The sequence below is a fragment of the Bufo bufo genome, chromosome 2, assembly GCF_905171765.1.
Source record: "Bufo bufo chromosome 2, aBufBuf1.1, whole genome shotgun sequence".
Lineage (NCBI taxonomy): Eukaryota > Metazoa > Chordata > Amphibia > Anura > Bufonidae > Bufo > Bufo bufo.
The window spans coordinates 352,543,353-352,570,528 of record NC_053390.1 but is presented as its reverse complement, the minus strand read 5'-3'; the positions used below and the strand labels follow the sequence as shown (position 1 = coordinate 352,570,528).

Sequence of the window (27,176 nt, the reverse complement as noted above, 5' to 3'; positions counted from 1 at the left end):
CAGTCCTGACACTTTGTTTCTGCGAAAATTATCGTGGCAACACAAAGCTGTAGTCAGATGGCATAACGTAGATTACCAACATCAGATTTCTTCTTCTACCCAAAGGAACATGGGAGGAGAGATAGTCTGAAACCACTGCTGACACTGCTCTGGCTCCTGAAATTAAATGGCGACAAAGTCTTCTCTGTGGAAAGGAGAATAGAGGCTGATGTCATTTACCAGTCTCTGCACCGAAGAAAACAGGAATGACCCAGCACTTTACTGGATAAAAACAAATTTTTTTCATATAGAAAATGTGGTAAATTTAAATATAAATCTAGTCCAAGTTATTTTCTACTATTAGCCACCTTTTTACAGTATTTTATTTGTCCACACATTTCGATAAGTAAAACTGATGCGACTGTAAGTATTCATGTACCAACAAGAATGGTAGAAGTTACTTTATGTTCTATAACTTACTACATTTTATACATGTATATTTTTGTGAAAAATACTTTTATTCAGTCCTCAAAGAACCACAGCAGGCCATGTCTTCTGGGAAATACATGTGCTAATTAAATTAATTTGATTATCCATGCAGTAATTAAAGGGGTTTTCTGACCCCAGAGGGGTTAAAATAAAGTAAAAAAAAATACATTTTTAAAAATATAAAAAAGCAAATCAAATTCAAAATTAAAATCACCCCCTTTGCCCATTTTAGATATCTAAATAAAAAATAAAGATCACAGTTATCACTACAATATTTTTCTCACAGTGAATGCCATAACAAAATAAAATTGCTGAATCCCTGTTTTTTTTTTTAACTTCATCTCCCAAGAAATGGAATAAAACGCTAGCAAAAAGTTATACATACCCCAAATGGTATCAATAAAAACATTTTTCAAAGTTCTTTATTTTATTTTTTTAAGTATTAAAGTATAACTGTCGTATTCTTTATTGGAGTATTGGATTGTGGTGATTAATATCACCTTGGTGGCCCTATTTAAATTTTTCACTGTGTATTCAATTACCCCTTAATTCCACATTTTTGTTCCCTGTACTGCCTACTTTTACCTGTGCTTAAAATAGTGTTGCTAGGCATAGTCTGTCCTTTATAGAAGGACGGAGCACGCAGCGTGCAGGGTCACATTACTGACAGCCAGGGACTGTAAGTAAATGATTAAAGCCAGGTCCTCCCCAGCATCTGATAACAGTGCCTGGGCTGTGTGCACTTCTCCCTGTCCCTGCGCTTGGCAGACGCTCCCTCACTCAGCAGAGCTGGAGAATGCAGAGTGGAAGCAGCGCAGACCAGGGAAGGGAGATCTGCCATCTGCTCAGTGTATAAATGAAAGCAACATGTGGTAAGAGGACCCCTTTGTGCTGCAGGAGATTAACCCTTTAGGGGGGAGGGCTCTGGTTACTGACACTTTTGGGGGGCTATTGTTACTGGCTAGTGAGGGCAGGCGGGATTAGCCTCAGGGGGAGGGCAGTGGCGGCCATCTTAACTGAATAGTGAAATTGCAGTTTTATGCAGACTGGTTGCTAAGGGCTGAATCGTATTAAATATGGGGTAAGTGAGTCTAATAGTAACTGATTCTGGAATATCATGTTATTAGTAACTACATATATGAAAATTGAAATTAGGGTCTAAGTGTGACAGTTATCCTTTAAAATATATAAATGTGGTATTGCTATAATCGTACTGATCTGCAGAATAAAGGTAGCATGTCACTTTTACCACACAGTGAATGTTGTAATAACAAAACATAGTAAACAATGGCTTAATTGTGTTTTTTTTTACTATTCCATCTCGCTAGTATTTTTTTCGGCTCCCCACTACATTGTATGGAATATTAAATGATACCATGAAAAATACAACATGACCCACAAAAAACAAGCTATGTGAGGGGAATAATAAAAAATAAGTTATTGCTTTTGGAAGGTACGGGGTAATAAATAAGAACACAAAAAGGGAAAATGGCTCCTCCGGGAAAGGGTTAAATTCACAAATGAATAAGGTTGCAAAATAATGCACTCTTCTATATACAATAGCTCGAACAGCCATTTAAAATTGCCTATTTCATTTCCTGTGTTGTGGACAGCACTTTATATGTTTATAGCAAGTTAATCATTAAAACAACGAAGATTAAATTATCACAGGATTTTTCTCAATGTTCAAATTCTACATTGGCTTCCCTTGTGTAGGAATCATGTCACCTATGACTTGGCATGGTACAAATTTGCAGTGTTTTTTGTGCACGTGTTCATATTCATTGGTGCAAACTGAACAATTTTACACCAGCGTTTTTGCTGGATCCATCATGGATCAGCAAAAACGCTTCAGTTACTGATATTACAACCATCTGCATCCGTTATGAACGAATCCGGTTGTATTATCTTTAACATACCCAAGACAGATCCATCATGAACTCTATTGAAAGTCAATGGGGGACGGATCAGTTTTCTATTGTGTCAGAGAAAACTGATCCGTCCTCATTGACTTGCATTGTAGGTCATGACGGATCCATCTTGCTCAGCATCCCATGATAGTATGAGAACGGAACGGAATGCATTCTGGTGCATTCCATTTCATTCAGTTCAGTTTTGTCCTCATTGACAATGAATGGGGACAAAACTGAAGCGTTTTCCCCCACTATTGAGATCCTATGACGGATCTCAATAGCGGAAAGGGAAAGTGCAAGTGTGAAAGTAGCCTTAGCTAGAGGTTTTCTCTGAGTGGAGTTTCCAGGTTCTTGGAGCCCCTCATTCTAAGTATAGCCTTGTTGATGTGTCCCCTGTTGTGTTTAGTTGTGTCCTCCACCATGTACCACTATGTACAGTAAAGTAGTGCTATCAGAATATACATCTGTATAACAGTGCCGTAAATGGAAAATGAGACGCATTAATCTTAGCTCTTGGCAATGAAGGACCACAAGGAACCTCCCCATGACAAGAAGGTGTGAACTAGGATTGATTAATTACACCGCACGTTAAGTAGAGGTTAAAATGTGCACAAAAATAGTATAACCATATTCATAGATAGCTAAAAAAAAGACCATTCATATAAAACATAATGCATAAATAATCAAGGACTAGTTCACTATTATGATAAACATTAATGGGAGAAGGGGGCCTGAGCAAGTTGATATTGCCCATGAAGTAGGGGAATCCTGAGCTGAACCTCCCGCATACGGCGCACGGGCTGCCAAAATGGTATCTGTGGTTGTATAATATATGAAAAACATAAAGGGATTAGATATGGAAAACTATATGTCCTGGAGCTCAGTATCTCCCCATTTATGCTATGCTGCTCCCAGATGCATTGGTTCCTTTCACAAGTTCTTTTTCTTGATGTTTTTCTGCACTTTTGCATTTTTTTTTTCTTCCTGATGTTTTTGTTCATTAAGTGGCTTTTTTGTCTTTTTCTTAAAAAAAAAATATAATAATAAAGTAACATGCTGGAGCTCTAGGCCATTTTTCAGGCATTTTGCCAACACCTTTATAGGGAAAAACTCTAGTGAAAGAAAATGCTAGTGGTGAGCCTCACTGTGCGAAAAAAGGCAGAAAAAATGCTACAAAATACATAGGTGGCAAAAAAAGTCTGCTCTTCTAAGGTTTTTGTTTTGTTTTGTTTTTCACTAGTAAAAAACACTAGAGCCAAATTCATGTGTTTAAGGTCCCTATTTGTATTACAATGATACCTAATGAAAATAACTCTATAACAAGCTTCAACAAGGAAAGACAGATCATAGTGCCTGGTGCTAGATAGGCCCATAAAATGATGTATGCTGCATATTACAAATTGCTATATAATAAGAATAAGATCTACACTAATAATTATTTCTCTTCTGTTTCTTGTTGCATGTAGATTGGTCGCTTGGTTATTGGTCAGAATGGATTGCTGTCCACTCCTGCAGTCTCCTGCATTATCAGAAAAATTAAGGCAACCGGAGGAATTATTTTAACAGCAAGCCACAGTCCAGGAGGACCTGGTGGAGATTTTGGGGTCAAGTTCAATGTTGCCAATGGAGGTAAAAGATTTAAAATATATATACAAAGTTATATTAGAAAGTTGGTGGATTTCATATTTACTAGTTAAATTGCTGATATTAATTAAAGGTGGAGATGGTGAAAAATTACTGACATACTACATATTAATACATCATGTATAGTATTTATTCATTCAGTAACATGGGAATAGTTCTCTGGGAGAATTATTATTTTTCACACTCTGCATATGTTCCTATTTGACCTTTGTACAGAGCAAAGTAATAAATATTTTTCCCCATTTTTGGCCTCATTTATCAAAACTGAAATGTGGCCTTGTTAACCATAGCAACCAATAACAGTGAAGTTTTCATTTCTAGGGTAAGTTTAAGAACTAAAATAGACATTGATTCTAAATGAATAGGATTTCTTAGCAAATTTCACAAAAATTTGTCCACCAAATGGATCTGAAGATTTTTCATTCATTTTTGACGCCATGAACCATTTGACTGTGAATATTGGCGGGGAAAACCATAAGGAGGAAAGAAGATGATGGATTACATGACACTGGGAGAAAGTAAGGGGGAAAGCTTGCCCTGATTGGTTGAGAGACTAATACACAGCCTGCATGAGCCCAATAGGGGCAAGTAGGCAGGCAGCTCCTTGTGCTGAGACAAAAGAATTCTGTCTGCAGCTTGTAACCTAGAAGGGTATTATGTGGCATTGGCTAACAAAAAGCTATTATAGACACAAGACACTAATGTAGTGCTGCAAGGACACTAAGCAGAATAGGGAGAGAATAAGAAGATATAATTGGGTACATTTTAGGGAATCTGGTTAGGGAAAGCTTTAGGGAAAGCCTTGATGGAGTGAGGAGCTGATCAACAAAATTACTGCTACCATCTAGTTCGGCATTACAAAACCCCCTACAAGAAAAAAAAACCTCAATTTTGTTCTGTATATGAACAGAAATACCATTCTACTGCAAACGCTGAGCAACTGCCCTTTTTTTTTCTACTAAAGCCATAGCAATGCATCATATCCATGTTATTAAACATGTTGCATTATACCATTTTTATACGTGTGTAATTGAAAGCATAGTTTAAAGACATTTAACTGCAAACATTGCATTCAGTGGTTTAACTAGAAATGACTGGGCCCCACAGAAACTACTTCACAACCCCCTCCTCCCATGTAACCCCCACTCCTGTGGCTAGTCAAGATTGCTCTTTCAGACAAGGCCGGCAGCCTCTCCGTCCGTTTCCTACAGTGTCACTGTATAAAATGTCATAGTATAACGCTGTTGAGGGAGCCCTGACAATAAAACCTTTTAGTCTTCATCCTGGGGGGGCCCCTTCTGAGTTCAGGCTCCAAAGCAGCAGCTTCCCCTGCTTTCCCTATAGTTACACCCCTGATTGCATTGTTAGATTCATGTTAGTGAACGTATTACTGCTTCAGACCATGTAGTTCAGACATTTCACTGCAAAAATTGCATTGTTTTATCCGTGTTATTGAATGCATACTTCAAAGGCATTTAACCACAAACATTGCATTGTTATATCTGTGTTTTTGAACACATTACTGCATCAGACCATGTCGTTTAAAGACATTTCACCACAAAAATTGCATTTTTTTTTTTAAAGTAACTTGTCAATGTCAATGTTTGTAGAATGGGAGGGACATTTAATTGCACCTCTCTCTTTAAATTACAGAAAACACATTTGCAATTTTGCTAGTAGCGTTTAGTAATCTGTATACCAAACTCGTGGCATTTCATTTATAGGAAACCCGTGACTTTTTATTTATAGACCTTATAATAAAATGTCCAGAAAATGCAGTGCAAAACAAAAGTCTCAGGCTTATCATCCAAGAGTCAGAATATGGGTAGTAGCAGCAGTAGCGACACCAGCCATCTGGCAAGTAGTAGTAGTAGGCCAAAGTTCTCCCTGGCTACTGATAGGTGCCACATTATTATTGAGGGCAAAGAGGATGAGATTGTGGACTGGATGGATCACTCCTCCTCTCAACTACAGTAGAATGTTGTGGATGTCACCTCTGAGTTGGACACTGTGCCTCTGAGCTAGGGGTCACATTATTCTTTTTGCTCTTTCTCCTTGCAACCCCAGAGAAGCCTTTCAGTTGCTTCCTCTCTGTCTCCACTGCTAACTAGTAGTAGGGCAACTTATTTTTCCTAAGAAGCAACAAAACCCCATGCGCTATGGCAAATACTTTAGTGTTTTCCTGTTGATGGCTTGTGTGAGTAGTGTCTACATTTGTACCGCCAGTGCACTTTTGTCAAAATGATCGAGGCATAAGTCCATACTTAGCTCCACAATAGTTGCTTTACTCATGCCTTTCCCCTACTACTCCACCCTCCTCTTTAGGGACAGGACCAGGCATCCTCACTGTATTCCTGCCTGGCCCTGTGATTCTGGCACATTCACCAGTGCACGGGCAGATATGATCTTGGCATGTTCTTTCTCCGATGCTGACGTGTGAACTGTGAATGCACCAGTGAATGTTGAATCGGCACATGCACAGTTGAGATCTCAGTGTTGGGGACAGTACACTTCCCCTAATGTTAAGATCTAATCTGTGCATGTGCTGGGGAATGCACAGTCATTATAAGGACATGCAGGAAGAAAGTGAGGATGCCTGGCCGTGCCACTCAAGGGAGGGAGGACTGGAAAAGGTTGAAAGGCGGTGGTAAAGTAGTGCTCTGAGGGGCTAGGCCTGCCCCTCATGTGCCAAACACCAAATTAGCATACTTAATAAAGTGTATATTTCTGTAAAATGGGTACACAGATTTGAACTGCTGAGGCAAGATTTAGCTCAACCTGATCAACCCTAACTGTCACGGCAGACAGGATCTAAGATACACAGATAACAAAACAAACAAGTATCTAGGCGAGAAGCTGGGGATAAGGTCACCTCCTAGCAAATCCCTAACAGCTCTCCCTATACTGCTAAGCCCACATTCAGACCCTTATGGTGGGAATAATGTGTCCTCGTGCCTGGGCTGAAAATACCCTAGAATCCCTGAGATGGTGAAAGGGGAAAAGGGGCAGCCTGCTCCCTCAGAACCAGGAGGGGACAGACGTAACTCAAACAGCCTAGACAGCAAACCAAAGAAATCAATAACCCGCACGGAACCCTGGGAGTGAGAGTAATTTAAACCAACGACCCCACCCAGAGCACCTGAAGGGAGGCGGATCTAGCACGACTCCAAAACAAAACAAATGACTAGACACGTGCTGCTAATCTGGCAGACATCCGCACATCGTCTGAGCAAGGCATGACACTAACAGGCAGTATACTTGGTTTAATAGGATTGATCATGCTGATAGATGCTCTTTAAGAACACTACACTCCTCAAAATGGAAACTGAAACACCAAAGAAGGACAAGCTGTGAGGTTCTGCAAATCGAGGAGCAGGTGTTGCTAAGATAGGTAAATTATCAAATTTTCAAGCACCTATCTCCTATTGGAGGGTTATAAAAATCAGATTAAAAGCAACATTTTTTAGCCACATGAAACCTCAAGTCATGTGGATCAAGTCGTGTGGGATTAGTGATGTGCGATGCTTCCTTTGTCGACAAGCCAGTTATCTGCACTTGTTGCAAACTGAGAGGGACAGAATCCTTGAACTGAGAGACCTTGGTTTACCCCTCTGGCAAATTGCTATGCCCCTAGGCCAAGATGTTTAACGTTGCGTGTCCCGGTGAAATGACAACAATGAACTGGAATGACATCAGGAGGTGTACAGAGGCAAACCTCTGTATAAGAAGGATCATTTGATTAGAAAAATGGTGCATATAAGTGCGTATATTTCTGCACACACTTATTGCTGCTCACTCTCAAAGCTGAGTATATCGAGATGTTTTGAATATTTCTTTCCTTTTTTTAGAATTTACATATCATTAAAATGTCTATCGATCCTGTGATTTCCATAATTCAACAACTTTTTTTTTCTTGGTGTTGCTTTATCAATGTTGAGCAGTATATTTAAAAACAAGTAGCTTTATCAAAATTTGACTTTCATCCTTAGGCTAGTTTCACATTAGCGCTTAAGATCTGGCAGGCTGTTGCAGCAGGGAAGAGCCTGCCGGATCTCTCTGCATTTTGGCATTGCCGGAAGCTTAAACGTCACAATCCGGCTCCATTAACTATAATGGGGACCGGCGGAGATCTGGCTGCAACCTTGCAAATATGCAGAGAATCAGCATCATTGCGCACAATTCCGCAATGCAGAGAGATTCGGCTGGATCCTACGCGCTGGTGTGAAACTAGCCTTACACATCTTAATATTTCCCTAAAAACCTCAAAAACAATTGTGATTTTAATTCTGCTACTCCCTGAAAATCCATTGTTAAGTTGCATATAAAACTGCCACCACATATCTGCAGTCTAATAAATCCTCCAAATGTTGTTCCAAGCAGGTGTTTCTTTATGAGCCTGGATGCAGATGTTGACGACTGCGCCCTAAGTTTCCCATCCAATTCTGTCACTAGATTCTGACAACGTCATTTGCTACAGTAGCTGTTGACTTACAATATACATCTGCTATCTGCTCTGAAGCACAGTATGTTTTATGTTCATAAGCTTGTAATTTTACTTACGGTGCTATTCTTTTTTTTAGGTCCAGCTCCAGATGCGGTTACAGATAAGATTTATCAGATCAGTAAAACTATTGAGGAATATGCTATTTGTCCAGAACTGCGGATTGACCTCTCAAGAGTTGGGAGACAGGAATTTGACTTGGAGAATAAGTTCAAACCATTTAGAGGTAGTGAGAATTTCAAAAGTATTTGTTGCTACTGTTAGGATTTGGGGAATGCAATTCAAATGAGCTTTTAACAAACTCTGCCCGATGCCAGATGTAAGATAGCTATCCTATAAGTCAATGTTCGACCCTTAAAAAGGGCTCGAGACATGACTTGTATAATAATTAACCCAGCATTGCATCTGCAGACAGCTGTTTCTCACCCAGTTAAGGCTACTTTCACACAGGGCCGTCTTTAATATTGATTGGACCCTGGGCAAAAATTTACTTGGGCCCCCTGGATCCCGCTTTCCCACACCTTAGCAGGCAATCACGCCCTCCACCACAACACACACACAAAAAATCCACACACCTGGTAGAGTCCAGTGAATGACTGTAAATACTTCCAGTTCTGAAGACTCCAGCGGCTCAGGATCAGTGCTCTGGGCAGCTGGGCTCAGGCTGGAAGTGGGCACCGCTCTGCAGGAAGGAGACCAGGGCTCGGCTCATCCTAGTGTTACAGTGCACCCCAGCACCCCACAGTATGCAGTATAGCACCCTATAGTATACAGCAACCCACAGTATGCAGTATAGCACCCTATAGTATACAGCACCACACAGTATGCAGTATAGCAGCCCACACTATACAGTACCCCACAGTATATAGTAGAGCAGTATAGCAGCCCACAGTATACAGCACCCCACAGTATACAGTAGAGCAGTATAGCACCTCACCGTATACAGCACCCCAAACTATACACGATACAGCCCCCCACACTATACAGTACAGCAGTATAGCACTCCACACTATACCGCACCCTCAGTATACATTATGCAGACCCCCACAGTATACAGTACAGCAGTATAGCCCCCCCACACTATACAGCCCCCCACAGTATACAGGCCCCACAGTATACAGCCCCCCCCACAGTATACAGGCCCCCACACCGTATACAGGCCCCCCACACAGTATACAGGCCCCCAACACAGTATACAGGCCCCCCACACAGTATACAGCCCAGCACACAGTATACAGCCCACCACACAGTATACAGCCCACCACAGTAAACAGCCCACCACACAGTATACAGCCCACCACACAGTATACAACCCACCACACAGTATACAGCCCACCACACAGTATACGTCCCACCACACAGTATACAGTCCCACCACACAGTATACAGCCCCCCACAGTATACAGCCCCCCACAGTATACAGCCCCCCACACAGTATACAGTCCCACACAGTATACAGTCCCACACAGTATACAGCCCCCCACAGTATACAGCCCCCCACACAGTATACAGCCCACCACACAGTATACAGCCCCCCACACAGTATACAGCACCCCACTATACAGTAGTTTACAGTATATTAACATAACAGCCCCTGTCACCTTTTTCTGATGAAATCTTCACACAAAAAAGCTCCACAGTTAACTTCTGCAACACTCCACAGGACCTGTGATGACCTCATAGCCATGTGACCAGTAATTGCTAGGTTACTGGTCACATGGTGATGATGTCATTAAGGTGCTAAATCACACAGTACGATCATGATGCCTGGAATCCTGGTAGAGCTGACAGCCTGACACCCGGGGCAGTAGCTAGCAGGGCTCAAGAGGCAGCTGCCTTGGGCCCCCAGGAGCAACTGGGCCCGGGGCAGCTGCCCCTTTTGCCCCTTGGTAAAGACGGCCCTGCTTTCACATCTGCGTTTTTGCTGTCCGGTTTTGAGATACAGCAGGGGATCTCAAAATCACAGCAAAACCCTTCCGTTATAATAGTACAACCAGCTGCAACTGTTCAGTAAAGATGCGGTTGTATTATATCTAAAATGAAGAAATCGGATCCAGCACTAAAACATTTTTGACATGTCAATGGGCGCCGGATCTGTTTTTTTCGTGTTAAAAAAAAAACTGATCCGGCACCATTGACTTACATGTTTTTTAGTGCCAGATCTGGCTTCTTCAATTTCCCAGGCACCACACAAAACGCAAGGGAACGCAACAAACCAGAACGGAATACATTCTGGGGCACTCCATTCCGGTTTGTTCAGTTTTGTCTCCATTGACAATGAATGGTGACAAAACTGAAGTATTGTGCTGCAGTTTTGAGACCGTGTGCCGATTCTCAAACCCGGACAGCACAACACAGATGTGAAAGTAGCCTAAGCCAGTACTCTCTGATCTGCATTGATGAGGGGCAATCACCCCGGAACAGCTGTCTGAAGATAAGATGCTGGCTTAATTATTATCCGAATCATGTCTCAAGGCCTTTTAAAAGGTAGACCATTGATAGCTTCCTAATATCTGGTAGCATTAGAGGCAGAGCTTGTTATTTGCATACCTTCTTGCATGCTCTTTTTAAAACTAAGACACCTCAGCAGACGTGTAAAATGGATCTCTATATCTCAGACTGACTAAAGATGACAACCTTACATATGTGCAATGTTAAAGCATATTTTTTATTTCAGTGTAAGGGCAGATGACTCAGACTCCCATATGATGCTGAAATCGTACAGAACTTAATTTATCACAAAACTTCCCGCTGCCTTGCCACCAGCTGCTATCTCATTAGACTCAACTCTGTCATTAAGACGCATGCACTATGGTCAATGCCAACTAGGCTGTCTAATCTATCTTCATGAACGGGTCAGAGTGCCATGTCATACACAAGTATTTCTGTCTGATCTAAGGTATCACTGATCCTACAGCTGTGCTGAAATTGTGTGATCTGGAAAAAAAACCTTTGTGGCGGTCTTTGTCATGGATAAGTAAACACGTGCAATAAAGTGCATACTGCATGACCCATAGTGATTGTCATACATATCCGGAGTGCCAGCCATACATATCCAGATAAAGCTCCAGCTACATATGTTCTTACAGAGTGATAGAACTCATAAAGGTAGTTGTGGTGATAGTTCTATGGAGATCAGTTGTTCTGGAAATCACTGGAAATCCAAGACCTCACCAGTTTGATTATAGAAGTATCTGGTTTGGTGTCTGTATGAATAGCCAGCATCTATACCTTTATTTAGGGGTCAGGTATGTGGTCTGTATGTGTTCTATGGAAACAGTAGGTTTAAAGAGCACACCAAATGCTTGAAATAACTTCTTTATTAACTTCAACTTTTCTTCATATATAACACTGCCGCCTCTGCAGCGGATAGTCCATGTACAAAGCACGTGTTGAATAAAGTATCATAAAATGGCGGTATGCATAAGATGGTGGTTCAACTGTTCAATCTTGTCATTCAACATAAAATAGTGGATATATTTCTCTCTTCAGTATCTGTACTCTCTGAGAGGTATATCTAAGGTTAACCAATAGTTCTACTTGCTCAACTTGGTTTCCAGTTTGCTTTATACAATTGCTTATGATCTGGTATGAGCAGTTCGCAGTTTGTATGCAATTTGCAATTTGTATGGTTGGTGGAAATGTAAGTAAACACATATATAACTAGTTCAGTATACAGTTCTAATCACTACATTAACAATAGGAACATATATATAACTGTTATAAATACCTATTTTGGCCCCTTGCTTCCATAAAACACAGCTCTTAGTGGAGTGAATGTCTATTCAGCTACTCTCCTCTGGTGAATCCAGCTAGGGGAATTCTCCACACAGGCTGAGTGTAATATTGGCTGTGATTGGCCAAGACTCCTGCTCAGTGTGAGGCTGGCTGTGATTGGTCTTACCTCCAGCTCAGTAACAACAGTTTAACTCTATGCTTTCTTTTGTGTCTGCTGTGTCATTGAGCTTTCCTTACATTATATAATGAATTTTAAAGGCATTTTATCTTTTCTGCTTCTGTGAACACAATATATAACTGTTACATGACATAGAAAAACATGAAGTCACTGTAAATAACTCTGCTTTTGTCTTCAACATATAAACATGGCAACTGTATTAACCACTTAAGGACCACAGGTTTATACCCCCCTAAAGACCAGGCCCTTTTGTACAAATCGGCACTCCACAACTTTAGCGGTTTGTTGCTCGGTCATGCAACTTACCACCCAAATGAATTTTACCTCCTTTTCTTCTCACTAATAGAGCTTTCATTTGGTGGTATTTCATTGCTGCTGACATTTTTACTTTTTTTGTTATTAATCGAAATTTAACGATTTTTTTGCAAAAAAATGACATTTTTCACTTTCAGTTGCAAAATTTTGCAAAAAAAACGACATCCATATATAAATTTTTCTCTAAATTTATTGTTCTACATGTCTTTGATAAAAAAAAAATGTTTGGGTAAAAAAAAAATGGTTTGGGTAAAAGTTATAGCGTTTACAAACTATGGTCCAAAAATGTGAATTTCCGCTTTTTGAAGCAGCTCTGACTTTCTGAGCACCTGTCATGTTTCCTGAGGTTCTACAATGCCCAGACAGTACAAACACCCCACAAATGACCCCATTTCGGAAAGTAGACACCCTAAGGTATTCGCTGATGGGCATAGTGAGTTCATAGAACTTTTTATTTTTTGTCACAAGTTAGCGGAAAATGATGATTTTTTTTTTTTCTTACAAAGTCTCATATTCCACTAACTTGTGACAAAAAATAAAAACTTCCATGAACTCACTATGCCCATCAGCGAATACCTTGGGGTGTCTTCTTTCCAAAATGGGGTCACTTGTGGGGTAGTTATACTGCCCTGGCATTCTAGGGGCCCAAATGTGTGGTAAGGAGTTTGAAATCAAATTCTGTAAAAAATGACCAGTGAAATCCGAAAGGTGCTCTTTGGAATATGGGCCCCTTTGCCCACCTAGGCTGCAAAAAAGTGTCACACATCTGGTATCTCCGTATTCAGGAGAAGTTGGGGAATGTGTTTTGGGGTGTCATTTTACATATACCCATGCTGGGGGAGATAAATATCTTGGTCAAATGCCAACTTTGTATAAAAAAATGGGAAAAGTTGTCTTTTGCCAAGATATTTCTCTCACCCAGCATGGGTATATGTAAAATGACACCCCAAAACACATTCCCCAACTTCTCCTGAATACGGAGATACCACATGTGTGACACTTTTTTGCAGCCTAGGTGGGCAAAGGGGCCCATATTCCAAAGAGCACCTTTCGGATTTCACTGGTCATTTTTTACAGAATTTGATTTCAAACTCCTTACCACACATTTGGGCCCCTAGAATGCCAGGGCAGTATAACTACCCCACAAGTGACCCCATTTTGAAAAGAAGACACCCCAAGGTATTCCGTGAGGGGCATGGCGAGTTCCTAGAATTTTTTATTTTTTGTCACAAGTTAGTGGAAAATGATGATTTTTTTTTTTTTCTTACAAAGTCTCATATTCCACTAACTTGTGACAAAAAATAAAAACTTCCATGAACTCACTATGCCCATCAGCGAATACCTTGGGGTGTCTTCTTTCCAAAATGGGGTCACTTGTGGGGTAGTTATACTGCCCTGGCATTCTAGGGGCCCTAATGTGTGGTAAGGAGTTTGAAATCAAATTCTGTAAAAAATGACCAGTGAAATCCGAAAGGTGCTCTTTGGAATATGGGCCCCTTTGCCCACCTAGGCTGCAAAAAAGTGCCACACATGTGGTATCGCCGTACTCAGGAGAAGTTGGGGAATGTGTTTTGGGGTGTCATTTTACATATACCCATGCTGGGTGAGATAAATATCTTGGTCAAATGCCAACTTTGTATAAAAAAATGGGAAAAGTTGTCTTTTGCCAAGATATTTCTCTCACCCAGCATGGGTATATGTAAAATGACACCCCAAAACACATTCCCCAACTTCTCCTGAGTACGGAGATACCAGATGTGTGACACTTTTTTGCAGCCTAGGTGGGCAAAGGGGCCCATATTCCAAAGAGCACCTTTCGGATTTCACTGGTCATTTTTTACACATTTTGATTTCAAACTTCTTACTACACATTTGGGCCCCTAGAATGCCAGGGCACTATAACTACCCCACAAGTGACCCCATTTTGGAAAGAAGACACCCCCAGGTATTTCGTGATGGGCATAGTGAGTTCATGGAAGTTTTTATTTTTTGTCACAAGTTAGTGGAATATGAGACTTTGTAAGGAAAAAAAAAAAAAAAATCATCATTTTCCGTTAACTTGTGACAAAAAATATAAAATCCTAGGAACTCGCCATGCCCCTCACGGAATACCTTGGGGTGTTTTCTTTCCAAAATGGGGTCACTTGTGGGGTAGTTATACTGCCCTGGCATTTTCCAGGGGCCCAAATGTGTGGTAAGTAGGTAAATGACCTGTGAAATCCTAAAGGTGCTCTTTGGAATGTGGGCCCCTTTTCCCACCTAGGCTGCAAAAAAGTGTCACACATGTGGTATCGCCGTATTCAGGAGAAGTTGGGCAATGTGTTTTGGGGTGTCTTTTTACATATACTCATGCTGGGTGAGAGAAATATCTCAGCAAAAGACAACTTTTCCCATTTTTTTATACAAAGTTGGCATTTGACCAAGATATTTATCTCACCCAGCATGGGTATATGTAAAATGACACCCCAAAACACATTGCCCAACTTCTCCTGAGTACGGCGATACCAGATGTGTGACACTTTTTTGCAGCCTAGATGCGCAAAGGGGCCCACATTCCTTTTATGGGGGCATTTTTAGACATTTGGATCCCAGACTTCTTCTCACGCTTTAGGGCCCCTAGAATGCCAGGGCAGTATAAATACCCCACATGTGACCCCATTTTGGAAAGAAGACACCCCAAGGTATTCAATGAGGGGCATGGCGAGTTCATAGAAATTTTTTTTTTTTGGCACAAGTTAGCGGAAATTGATTTTATTTATTTTTTTCTCACAAAGTCTCCCTTTCCGCTAACTTGTGACAAAAATTTCAATCGTTCATGGACTCAATATGCCCCTCACGGAATACCTTGGGGTGTCTTCTTTCCTAAATGGGGTCACATGTGGGGTATTTATACTGCCCTGGCATTCTAGGGGCCCTAAAGCGTGAGAAGAAGTCTGGAATATAAATCTCAAAAAATTTTTACGCATTTGGATTCCGTGAGGGGTATGGTAAGTTCATGTGAGATTTTTTGACACAAGTTAGTGGAATATGAGACTTTGTAAGAAAAAAAAAATAATTTCCGCTAACTTGGGCCAAAAAAATGTCTGAATGGAGCCTTACAGGGGGGTGATCAATGACAGGGGGGTGATCAATGACAGGGGGGTGATCAGGGAGTCTATATGGGGTGATCACCCCCCTGTCATTGATCACCCCCCTATAAGGCTCCATTCAGATGTCCGTATGTGTTTTGCGGATCCGATCCATGTATCCGTGGATCCGTAAAAATCATACGGACATCTGAATGCAGCCTGACAGGGGGGGTGATCAATGACAGGGGGGGTGATCAATGACAGGGGGGTGATCAATGACAGGGGGGGTGATCAATGACAGGGGGGTGATCAGGGAGTCTATTTTACCCCCCCTGGAAGGCTCCAGGGTGACGCCTGTATGTGTTTTGCGGATCCGATCCATCTATCAGTGGATCCGTAAAAATCATGCGGACGTCTGAATGGAGCTTTACAGGGGGGTGATCAATGACAGGGGGGTAATCAATGACAGGGGGGGTGATCAGGGAGTTTATATGGGGTGATCACCACAGTCATTGATCACGCCCCTGTAAGGCTCCATTCAGACGTCCGTATGCGTTTTGCGGATCCGATCCATCTATCAGTAGATCCGTAAAAATCATGCGGACATCTGAATGGAGCTTTACAGGGGGGTGATCAATGACAGGGGGGTAATCAATGACAGGGGGGTGATCAGGGAGTCTATATGGGGTGATCACCACAGTCATTGATCACGCCCCTGTAAGGCTCCATTCAGACGTCCGTATGCGTTTTGCGGATCCGATCCATCTATCAGTGGATCCGTAAAAATCATGCGGACATCTGAATGGAGCTTTACAGGGGGGTAATCAATGACAGGGGGGTGATCAGGGAGTCTATATGGGGTGATCACCACAGTCATTGATCACGCCCCTGTAAGGCTCCATTCAGACGTCCATATGCATTTTGCGGATCCGATCCATCTATCAGTGGATCCGTAAAAATCATGCGGACGTCTGAATGGAGCTTTACAGGGGGGTGATCAATGACAGGGGGGTAATCAATGACAGGGGGGTGATCAGGGAGTCTATATGGGGTGATCACCACAGTCATTGATCACGCCCCTGTAAGGCTCTATTCAGACATCCATATGCGTTTTGCGGATCCGATCCATCTATCAGTGGATCCGTAAAAATCATGCCGACGTCTGAATGGAGCTTTACAGGGGGGTGATCAATGACAGGGGGGTAATCAATGACAGGGGGGTGATCAGGGAGTCTATATGGGGTGATCACCACAGTCATTGATCACGCCCCTGCAAGGCTCCATTCAGACGTCCGTATGCGTTTTGCGGATACGATCCATCTATCAGTGGATCCGTAAAAATCATGCGGACGTCTAAATGGAGCTTTACAGGGGGGTAATCAATGACAGGGGGGTGATCAGGGAGTCTATATGGGGTGATCACCACAGTCATTGATCACGCCCCTGTAAGGCTCCATTCAGACGTCCGTATGCGTTTTGCGGATCCGATCCATCTATCAGTGGATCCGTAAAAATCATGCGGACGTCTGAATAGAGCTTTACAGGGGGGTAATCAATGACAGGGGGGTAATCAATGACAGGGGGGTGATCAGGGAGTCTATATGGGGTGATCAGGGGTGAATAAGGGGTTAATAAGTGACAGGGGGGGGTGTAGTGTAGTGGTTCTTGGTGCAACATATTACTGAGCTACCTGTGTCCTCTGGTGGTCGATCCAAACAAAGGGGACCACCAGAGGACCAGGTAGCAGGTATATTAGACGCTGTTATCAAAACAGCGTCTGATATACCTTTCAGGGGTTAAAAAAAACACATCTTCAGCCTGCCAGCGAATGATCGCCGTTGGCAGGCTGGAGATCCACTCTCTTACCTTCCGTTCCTGTGAGCACGCGCGCCTGTGTGCGCGCGTTCACAGGAAATCTCGGCTCACGCGAGATGACGCCAATCGGCGTTAGCGTAGCCTGGGGGAGCCGCCGCGATGACGCCTTTCGGCGTTACAGTTGCGGCAAGTGGTTAAGGTTATTGGCAGGTCTAGCTGTATAAACATATAAGCTATATTAGCAACCTAGGACAGGTCTTAGCTGGCCAGCTATATGGGGGCATGTCCTATATAAATATCTGTAGCATAAGGAAAATTGTGTGGTGCACTACTCACGCTGCTTTTTGTTCCTGTCTTTATAATTTCTCTGATGTCCCTTGTCAACAGTTGGCACCTATGGTATAAGGTGCACTTATCTTTCCTTTTTGAAGCATAAAAGAGAGGGTCAAATGAAACCGGTTCTCTGGAAATGTTTTCCTTTTGTTCTCCAGATCAGCAGTCATCTAACTATATGCAGAATTATAATAAATGGTAATACCACTATCATGATCCTGGAGGCAGATAACACAGGATCCACCTTTGACAACAGATGAGGGATAGCTCAGCTATTCTTCAACATAACCATACACATTTGATTTGTATAGACCGGACTCCCCACTTCGAGCGACCATCTAATGTGATTTCAGGGGAGATAAGGATCAGGCACGTTGGATTTCAACTCTCTGATCTTTTTGTTCTCAGGAGATAAGCTACTTCCGGAAGAGACTGGCAGCAGCTTTCTCTCATCTCCCCATTCACTACATATGCATGCTTGCTCGGCCGAACCAAGGATGCATATGTATGGAAGGATCTCATGTGTATAGCCAGCTTATTCCACCCTAGCGTACACGGGACAGGTAAAACCTGAGATGCACAAATCAGCAAGTTTCAGTAAGTGAGTTGCGAGAGCTCTAGAGGCCTGAATTAAACCATTTCATGTTTCCTATATGGAGAGGGACTAGGAAGTAAAGACCGGTGGAGGATCTCGTAAGTGTGGGAAAGGGAACAGCAGGGGATCAGTAAGGGGATAATTAAATTTATGTTTTAAGACATTCTAACCCTTTAAAGAAAATGCAGCCAGACATTTTCTTTAAACAGAACATGCATGTGCCGGATGGTGGGCCCTCAGTTCCATCTACTCTGTTGTGATATAAGGTAGTCCATTCAGACCCTGCTGTATCCAGTATTTTATGGTGTGGCCACATGGTCAGGATTCCCAATGGCCAGGTTTCTTGATGCAATTTTGGAAGCCAAAATAAGGAGTGGAACATAAAAGTAGAGAAAGGTCAGATATGACTTATTATTATTATTTTTTATTCACTCCTGGCTTGGCTTCCAAAACTGCATCAAGAAACCTGGCCATTTGGCCGAACCCTTTTTGGCCTTTGTATATAATCTACTTACTATATAATCTACTATAGGTGTACACAGGGTATCCCTGGTAACTTCAGGTACACCGTAATATGCATGCTTAGATTTTACAGGCAACAATTACAACTTTTATACTTAGGATACTGTAAGTTTGGCTGGAAATTCTGTTGTTTATGCTCTTGCTTTGATCTGGTTCCACACCATCCTGTGCTGGATGTGCACTGGATAGGAGCATGTGTATTTTGTTTGCTTGGTTATTTTCCAGCATATACCTATCCTGGTTCTGTTACAATATGTATTCAGCAAACTTGGTTCTTTTATAGTATCTATATACTGAGCCTGGTTCTGTTACAATACATATGCAGTATCTTGGTCCTTTTGCAGTATCTACCATTTATAGTGACCCTGGAATCTGTCACCGTATCTATGCAATATGCTTGCTTGTGGTATTGCTAGACTAGGTCAAGTGGGGCAAGCACGTAGGGAGAGTTAGCAGCCTGAGTAGGCTCCTCCCCTTTACATTTAATACGCCCCCTACACAGGAACGTTACCAGGCCCAGTTCTATCTACTTAGACCCTATCCTCCATCCCTAAAATAGCGCAGGAGTTCACTTTACTCCATTGTCTCATTTTATTTTAAATGATAGAAATAAAAGTTAATTCTTAACCTAAATATAATAAGGCACACTCGGTACAGAATATACACCATTTTGAGACTACTGAGAGTATTTAATAGTGGGTCTACCGTACTTAGACACCAACTATAAACGTATGATATAGTAAAAACATACATAAAACGCAAATGGCAGGCTTTCTGTCAGCAAGCCCCAATTTGGAAGCCTGGGCTACAGAAGCTAGAAGTGTCTTTTCAGAAACTGACTATACTCAATCAAATTCTACTACCAGTATTAAAAACGTGTTTAAGGATTTGACAGGGGCATATAAAGATCTTATCATATCCTGATGGGAAATACAATCCCTGGACCACTACCTTAAAGAAAATATTGTCCCAAGAGGCCTTAGAATTAACCTGACCCCTGCAGACAGACTGAGAAATACAAGTCTGATTAAAAAGTGGGAAGAGGAAGCCACAGCCAGCTCTCACAGATTTATGCGCCTGCTCCTAGAGGAAGAGAGACTGAACCTTGACTGTAAACAGAAAAAGGTGGGTCTACCGTACTTAGATACCAACTATAAACGTATGATATTGTATCTATTCACTCCATTCTTTCTCTTCCATGAGGCACACCCTAAGGCGTCATGCACATGATTATATTTTAGGTCCGCGTCTAAACCACATTTTTTCCGTTTTGCGGACAAGAATAGTTTACGATTGGGCCTGTGAAAAATGCGGTATCCATATTTTTGTGGATCCGTGGTTTGGAACTGTAAAATACATATGGCCATTTGTATAAGACTTTAACCAAATGGCCTACACCTGCCTATACCCTGAAAGAAGCACAGCCTACAAGAAACAACCCACTTTCAGGTGGCTTTGATAGTTGACATTCAAAGGTTCTGCTCTTATTTTTTGTGACAACACTTATGTTATCTGATTTTGAAGATGTCATAGTTCTTATGAATCTTGCACAAATGTTATGAATCATAAATTCTTTTCAGCTTTGTGTTAAGTATTTTTGTGCAAGTCGGAATAACCTAAACTTGTTTTTTTGCATTACTTTTTTAGTTGAAATAGTGGATTCAGTGGAGGTTTATCTCAATTTGCTGAGAACAATTTTTGACTTTAATTCTATTAAGAGCTTGCTTACTGGTCCGAGTCAGCTGAAAATAAGGATTGATGCAATGAATGGAGGTAAGAAAAAGGCTACAGAATATTCCTAAATGGGGTTTACAACATTTTTTTAGCATTATTCTTAGAATTGCTATAAAGAGAACTTTTAAATCTGCTTACTTTACTAGTACACATTTATAAGCCCTGTTCTAAATGTCAACCCATTCTTCCTTTCTCCGGGGATGGTAATGCTATGTACACACATGACATATAACTATTTCTGCAAGTATCTCTGCCAATGTACAGCACATCATCAGCCATGTGCTATACATAGGACTTTGTTACTTATGTGAGATACAGAGCTTGTGCTGTTTTAGCTGTGACACATGCTCAGTGAGATGACCAGGGGGTTCATTGCTTCAACTGTGCTTGTGCCCAGCCTCTGCAGACTGCAGTGCTACTTGGAACAGTGTAGGATTGTAGTTCCTCAATGAATCAGTGAAACTATCCACACATTCTACTCCAGGAAGCCAAGCAGGATAACAAAAAATGGAGCATATGTCTTTTAAGCATATCACAAGCTTAGCACAAGGATTGCATCCAGATATTTCTTTTATGAGGACCAACAAGTCTGAGGCCTGGAATTTATTGCATTTCATCTGTATCATAAGCAAGCAGTTTTGGTTCTTGTCCACTTTGGACAATTTTGCTTGTTAGAAGGATTCCTTAACAATAGGCAGATCATAAAGCGTCCCTAGCTGACAGTAAGTGCTACATTTCCTTGCAGCACCACCACTGGAGAAAATAAGCATTACACAGTGTTAAGGCAATGGATGTGGATCCACTGTGCCAACCAACCAGTTAGACTTTGGGCTAGTCCTGAGGAGGTTATCCTGGCAGTCTCCTGGTTTAAATCCTTCCAAACTTATACAGGGATCTGGTCTTCGCTGCAGTGTGGTACCTTTTTGGAATACTGTATCCCCAGTGTGGTTAACTACTGACCCACGGGATGAGAAACACCGGTGCTTGGCACTGAGAGAACAGACAAAGGTGAGGGCTGTCAAAGTTCGAGCAAGTCAGTGAAACAACCCAAGGGTCAGGGACGGCTGCACAGGATCAGTACGGTCAACAGGCACAGGTCAGGTACCAGAAATCAGAATCAGGCATGCAAAAAGATAACAGCTCTTTTACAGGATCTAGCAAGCTAGAGAGACCTAGCAAGATCTATAGAGGCCAACAGATATCAATTGCTCAGGCAAGTGAAGTCTGCAACACAGCTATATAGCAGATGCTGATTAGCAATTGGGAACAGCCTTGCAGTGGCTCACAGAGCAAGATGAAGGTAACCCTTGCAGTACTGCAACAGAAAAGATATACATGAACAATGGTCTTAATTCAGCCACAGGAAGCTGGTGCCCGTAGACATGGGCAGTGGCTGCCATGAACCTCCATTATAACACTGTGCCCATTCAAATCAATAAGGTTGTCTGTGTAATGCAGGATAGGACAGGTCCTCCAGTGTGAGAGATCCTCATTGTAGCTGCTCTCCACTCTGGCCAAGAGCTAAAGACCCTGAACAAAGGACCCTGCTTCTAATAACTTAGAATTCCCTAATAGGTTAATTAATTTTTTTTTCTAACATGGATAACTATATATACAGTATATATATATATATATATATATATATACAGTACAGACCAAAAGTTTGGACACACCTTCTCATTCAAACAGTTTTCTTTATTTTCATGACTATGAAGGCATCAAAACTATGAATTAACACATGTGGAATTATATACATAACAAACAAGTGTGAAACAACTGAAAATATGTCATATTCTAGGTTCTTCAAAGTAGCCACCTTTTGCTTTGATTACTGCTTTGCACACTCTTGGCATTCTCTTGATGAGCTTCAAGAGGTAGTCCCCTGAAATGGTCTTCCAACAGTCTTGAAGGAGTTCCCAGAGATGCTTAGCACTTGTTGGCCCTTTTGCCTTCACTCTGTGGTCCAGCTCACCCCAAACCATCTCGATTGGGTTCAGGTCCGGTGACTGTGGAGGCCAGGTCATCTGGCGCAGCACCCCATCACTCTCCTTCATGGTCAAATAGCCCTTACTTTCAAAGTTTTCCCAATTTTTTCGGCTGACTGACTGACCTTCATTTCTTAAAGTAATGATGGCCACTCGTTTTTCTTTATTTAGCTGCTTTTTTCTTGCCATAATACAAATTCTAACAGTCTATTCAGTAGGACTATCAGCTGTGTATCCACCTGACTTCTCCTCAACGCAACTAATGGTCCCAACTCCATTTATAAGGCAAGAAATCCCACTTATTAAACCTGACAGGACACACCTGTGAAGTGAAAACCATTTCAGGGGACTACCTCTTGAAGCTCATCAAGAGAATGCCAAGAGTGTGCAAAGCAGTAATCAAAGCAAAAGGTGGCTACTTTGAAGAACCTAGAATATGACATATTTTCAGTTGTTTCACACTTGTTTGTTATGTATATAATTCCACATGTGTTAATTCATAGTTTTGATGCCTTGAGTGTGAATCTACAATTTTCATAGTCATGAAAATAAAGAAAACTCTTTGAATGAAAAGGTCTGTCCAAACTTTTGGTCTGTACTGTATATATATTAATTATATTCTAATATATACAGTATATAATAATTATCTATTTTATACCTATGAGAAACTCACAAATACAAAGCACTACATGCAACTTTAGCCAAAGGTATCCATACACAGATGTAAAAAAGTATGGTCATATAAACAAAAGTAATATAAAATTATGTATTTTTATGGCTTCATATCAGCTTTTAATCAGCAATATGTACAAGAGTAAATTTGACCTTTAGAAAGAAAATACCTTCTGGATCATGACATTGTTTTGCAATCCTCTGGCTGTTGGATCTGGGCTTCCATGAATTGTAATATAAAAATAACAGGCCCTGTTAACTCATTGGAATTTAATTCTGGCATGTTATTGATATAAGGTCTTTGTGCTGATCTTTGCTATACACTGTCTTAGTAAAGTATATACACTGCATCAACTATTTTCTAGTGATGGGTCCTTATGTGCGAAGAATACTCTGTGATGAATTAGGAGCACCTGCCAATTCTGCAGTCAATTGTGTCCCCTTGGAAGACTTTGGTGGGCAGTATCCTGACCCCAACTTAACATATGCCAGTGGTCTCTTGGAGGCCATGAAAGGGGGAGAGCATGGCTTTGGAGCTGCATTTGATGCTGATGGAGTAAGTATACATTTGAAAATTGCTACCAGCATTGTCTGCTGCATGGAGAACTAGTTTGTGCTGAAAGAGTTCAGATCTATTGTATTATGTGTAATACTTACCAAAAATATAATCATTTGCAAAAAATAAGTTTTACCAATAAAACATGTATTACGATAAATTAAAAATAGACTAGGATCATTATTCAGTAATATATGTATGTATAGTGCCTTGAAAAATTATTCATACCCCTTGAACTTTTCCAAGTATGTTTGAAGTGAAAAGAAATTGCCACTTACTAATGTATTGTGATTGTCCATATTGCTTCCTTTGCTGGCTGGATTCAGTGAAAGTGCCGGCCTCTTTGATAGGCTGGTGCTAGCAGCTAGTAGCTTGTGTGCAAGCACGGCCACCACTGATGGATTGCAGGGTGGTCATAACCATGGAAACGAGCGGTGTATAATGTGATGGAAAAATGAATCCAGACAGCAAAGGAAGTAAATGGACAATCGCAATACATTAGTAAGTACCTTGTATTAACTTTCTGTACATGATAAATGCCATGTGCTGAAGTGACACAACCACTTTAAATATGCACTGTGTGTGTTTGTGTGTGTAAATCTGAATAGCATGTGAAATTAACAGAATAATAGTTTAAGATGGATTTAAGTAAGGCATTATGTATACAGCTAGTTCTATTAATAATTTAGCATATACATTGGTGATGTAAGGCAATATTTAAGCTTATATAATGCAAGTAGTGAGAGAATCACTTAAAAAAAGGAAAATCCTCTACCAGAAAATATAAGCTCCTACACCAACTATTCCACAACTCCTGGACAGTGCTATGTTCTGGCCTTGATTCTGTTGACTGCTTTGCTTGTGCAGATCATCTTTGAGTAGGTTAAAAATCTGTATGTTAGAAAGGTTCTTGTTACTGATATCATTTGGGGAATCTCTGATCAAGTTCCAAGGAACCCCAGTGGAACCCCAATAGGGAAACAGAAAAAGCTTAAGTTCATCATGTTTTTTTTATAGACTGTGCTAGGACCCATTTACAGTACCTTGTATAATGTACACAGATCAGCCATAACATTGGGAAAAGGCCCACTTATGTCCCCACAACAGCTTTGACCCATTGAAACATGGACTTCTCAGTGTCATGTTGTATCTAGCACCAAGACATTACCAGCAGATCCTTTAAAGAGGACCTTTTATGGGTCCAGACATTATAAACTAAGTATCAGGATACGTAGGGCATAGTGCAGGGATCTAACTGCACTTACCATTTTTCCTGGGCGCCGCTCCGTTCTCCCGCCTGGTATGCTAATGTTAGCATCGGAACAATGAGGAGGAGACTGAGTCTTTCTCTGTGGGCGTCTCCTTCTCCCTGGCTGTAGCGCTGTCCAATCGCAGCAGAGAGCATCACAGCCAGAGAGAAAAAAACTCACCTTCTCCCTGTGACGCTCTGTGCTGCGATTGGACAGCTCTACAGCCAGGAAGAGGAGCCAGGGAGAGCAGCCAAGGAGACGCCCACGGAGAAAGACTCAGTCTCCTCCTCATTGTTCCAATGCTATTAATTAGCATACCAGGCGGGAGAATACAACGGGGGCCACAGCGGGCGAATGGAGCGGCGCCCAGGAAAAATAGTAAGTGCAGTTAGATCCCTGCACTATGCCCTATGTATCCTGATACTTAGTTTATAATGTTTGGACTCATGAAAGGTCCTTTTTAAGTTCTGTCGGGTACAAGGTGAGGTCTATGTGGATTGGATAGAGATCTGGGGAATTTGGAAGCCAAATCAATACCTTGAATTCTTTGTCATGTTCCTCACATGACAACTATTTTTGCAGTGGTGAAAAACCCTGCTGAAAAAGGCTGCTGCCATTATGGAATGACATTGTCATATACTGGGTATGCAACAATGTGAGGGAATATGTTAAAGCAACATCTACATGAATGCCAGGGCCTAATGTTTTCTGTAACACATTGGCCAGAGCATTACACTGCCTACCAGCCAGTTTTCCTTCTTCCCATAAGTCATCCTGGTGACATCTCTTTATCAGGTATGAAACACACACACATACCTAGCCATCAACCAGATATAAAAGAAAATGTGATTCATCTGACCAGGCAACATTCTACATTCTACTAATGCATCATCAGCACTCTGACTGGTCTGTGTGTCTGCGGACACACAGTATCTTAAGATGAACTGTGTTCTGATACCTTTCATAGCCATCATTAAAGCGTAACTGTTGTTTTGGTTTATTTTTAACATAGTAAATGGATATTAAACATTTTTCTAATATACTTTAGTAGAGAAAGATGTTTCTTTGTTGAAGATGCAGAAGATGACTGTGTGTAACATGCAGAGGCTGCCAGCCTCCTCATCACTACCCCAGTCCCTGACTATGAACATGCACCCTTAACCACTTGCCGCTAAGCTAACGCCGAAAGGCGTCATTGCGGCGGCTCCCCCAGGCTACGCTAACGCCAATAGGCGTCATCTCGCGTGAGCCGAGATTTCCTGTGAACGCGCGCACACAGGCGCGCGCGCTCACAGGAACGGAAGGTAAGAGAGTTGATCTCCAGCCTGCCAGCGGCGATCGTTCGCTGGCAGGCTGGAGATGTGTTTTTTTTAACCCCTAACAGGTATATTAGACGCTGTTTTGATAACAGCGTCTAATATACCTGCTACCTGGTCCTCTGGTGGTCCCCTTTGTTTGGATCGACCACCAGAGGACACAGGTAGCTCAGTAAAGTAGCACCAAGCACCACTACACTACACTACACCCCCCCCCCGTCACTTATTAACCCCTTATTAGCCCCTGATCACCCCTGATCACCCCATATAGACTCCCTGATCACCCGCCTGTCATTGATTACCCCCCTGTCATTGATCACCCCACCGGTAAAGCTCCATTCAGACATCCGCATGATTTTTACGGATCCACTGATAGATGGATCGGATCCGCAAAACGCATCCGGACGTCTGAATGAAGCCTTACAGGGGCGTGATCAATGACTGTGGTGATCACCCCATATAGACTCCCTGATCACCCCCCTGTCATTGATTACCCCCCTGTCATTGATTACCCCCCTGTAAAGCTCCATTCAGACGTCCGCATGATTTTTACGGATCCACTGATAGATGGAT

At 41.7% G+C, this 27,176-nt stretch overlaps 1 protein-coding gene across 1 annotated transcript in view; it reads left to right on the top strand.

Moving 5' to 3' along the window:
• The window catches only part of PGM5 (phosphoglucomutase 5), a 187,635-nt gene that overhangs the window by 46,219 nt on the left and 114,240 nt on the right, over nucleotides 1–27,176 (top strand). The window contains exons 2-5 of the mRNA XM_040417102.1: nucleotides 3,848–4,010; nucleotides 8,606–8,752; nucleotides 20,738–20,863; nucleotides 23,847–24,037. Coding sequence (XP_040273036.1) covers nucleotides 3,848–4,010; nucleotides 8,606–8,752; nucleotides 20,738–20,863; nucleotides 23,847–24,037 — 627 coding nt within the window. The remainder of the gene's footprint in view (nucleotides 1–3,847; nucleotides 4,011–8,605; nucleotides 8,753–20,737; nucleotides 20,864–23,846; nucleotides 24,038–27,176) is intronic.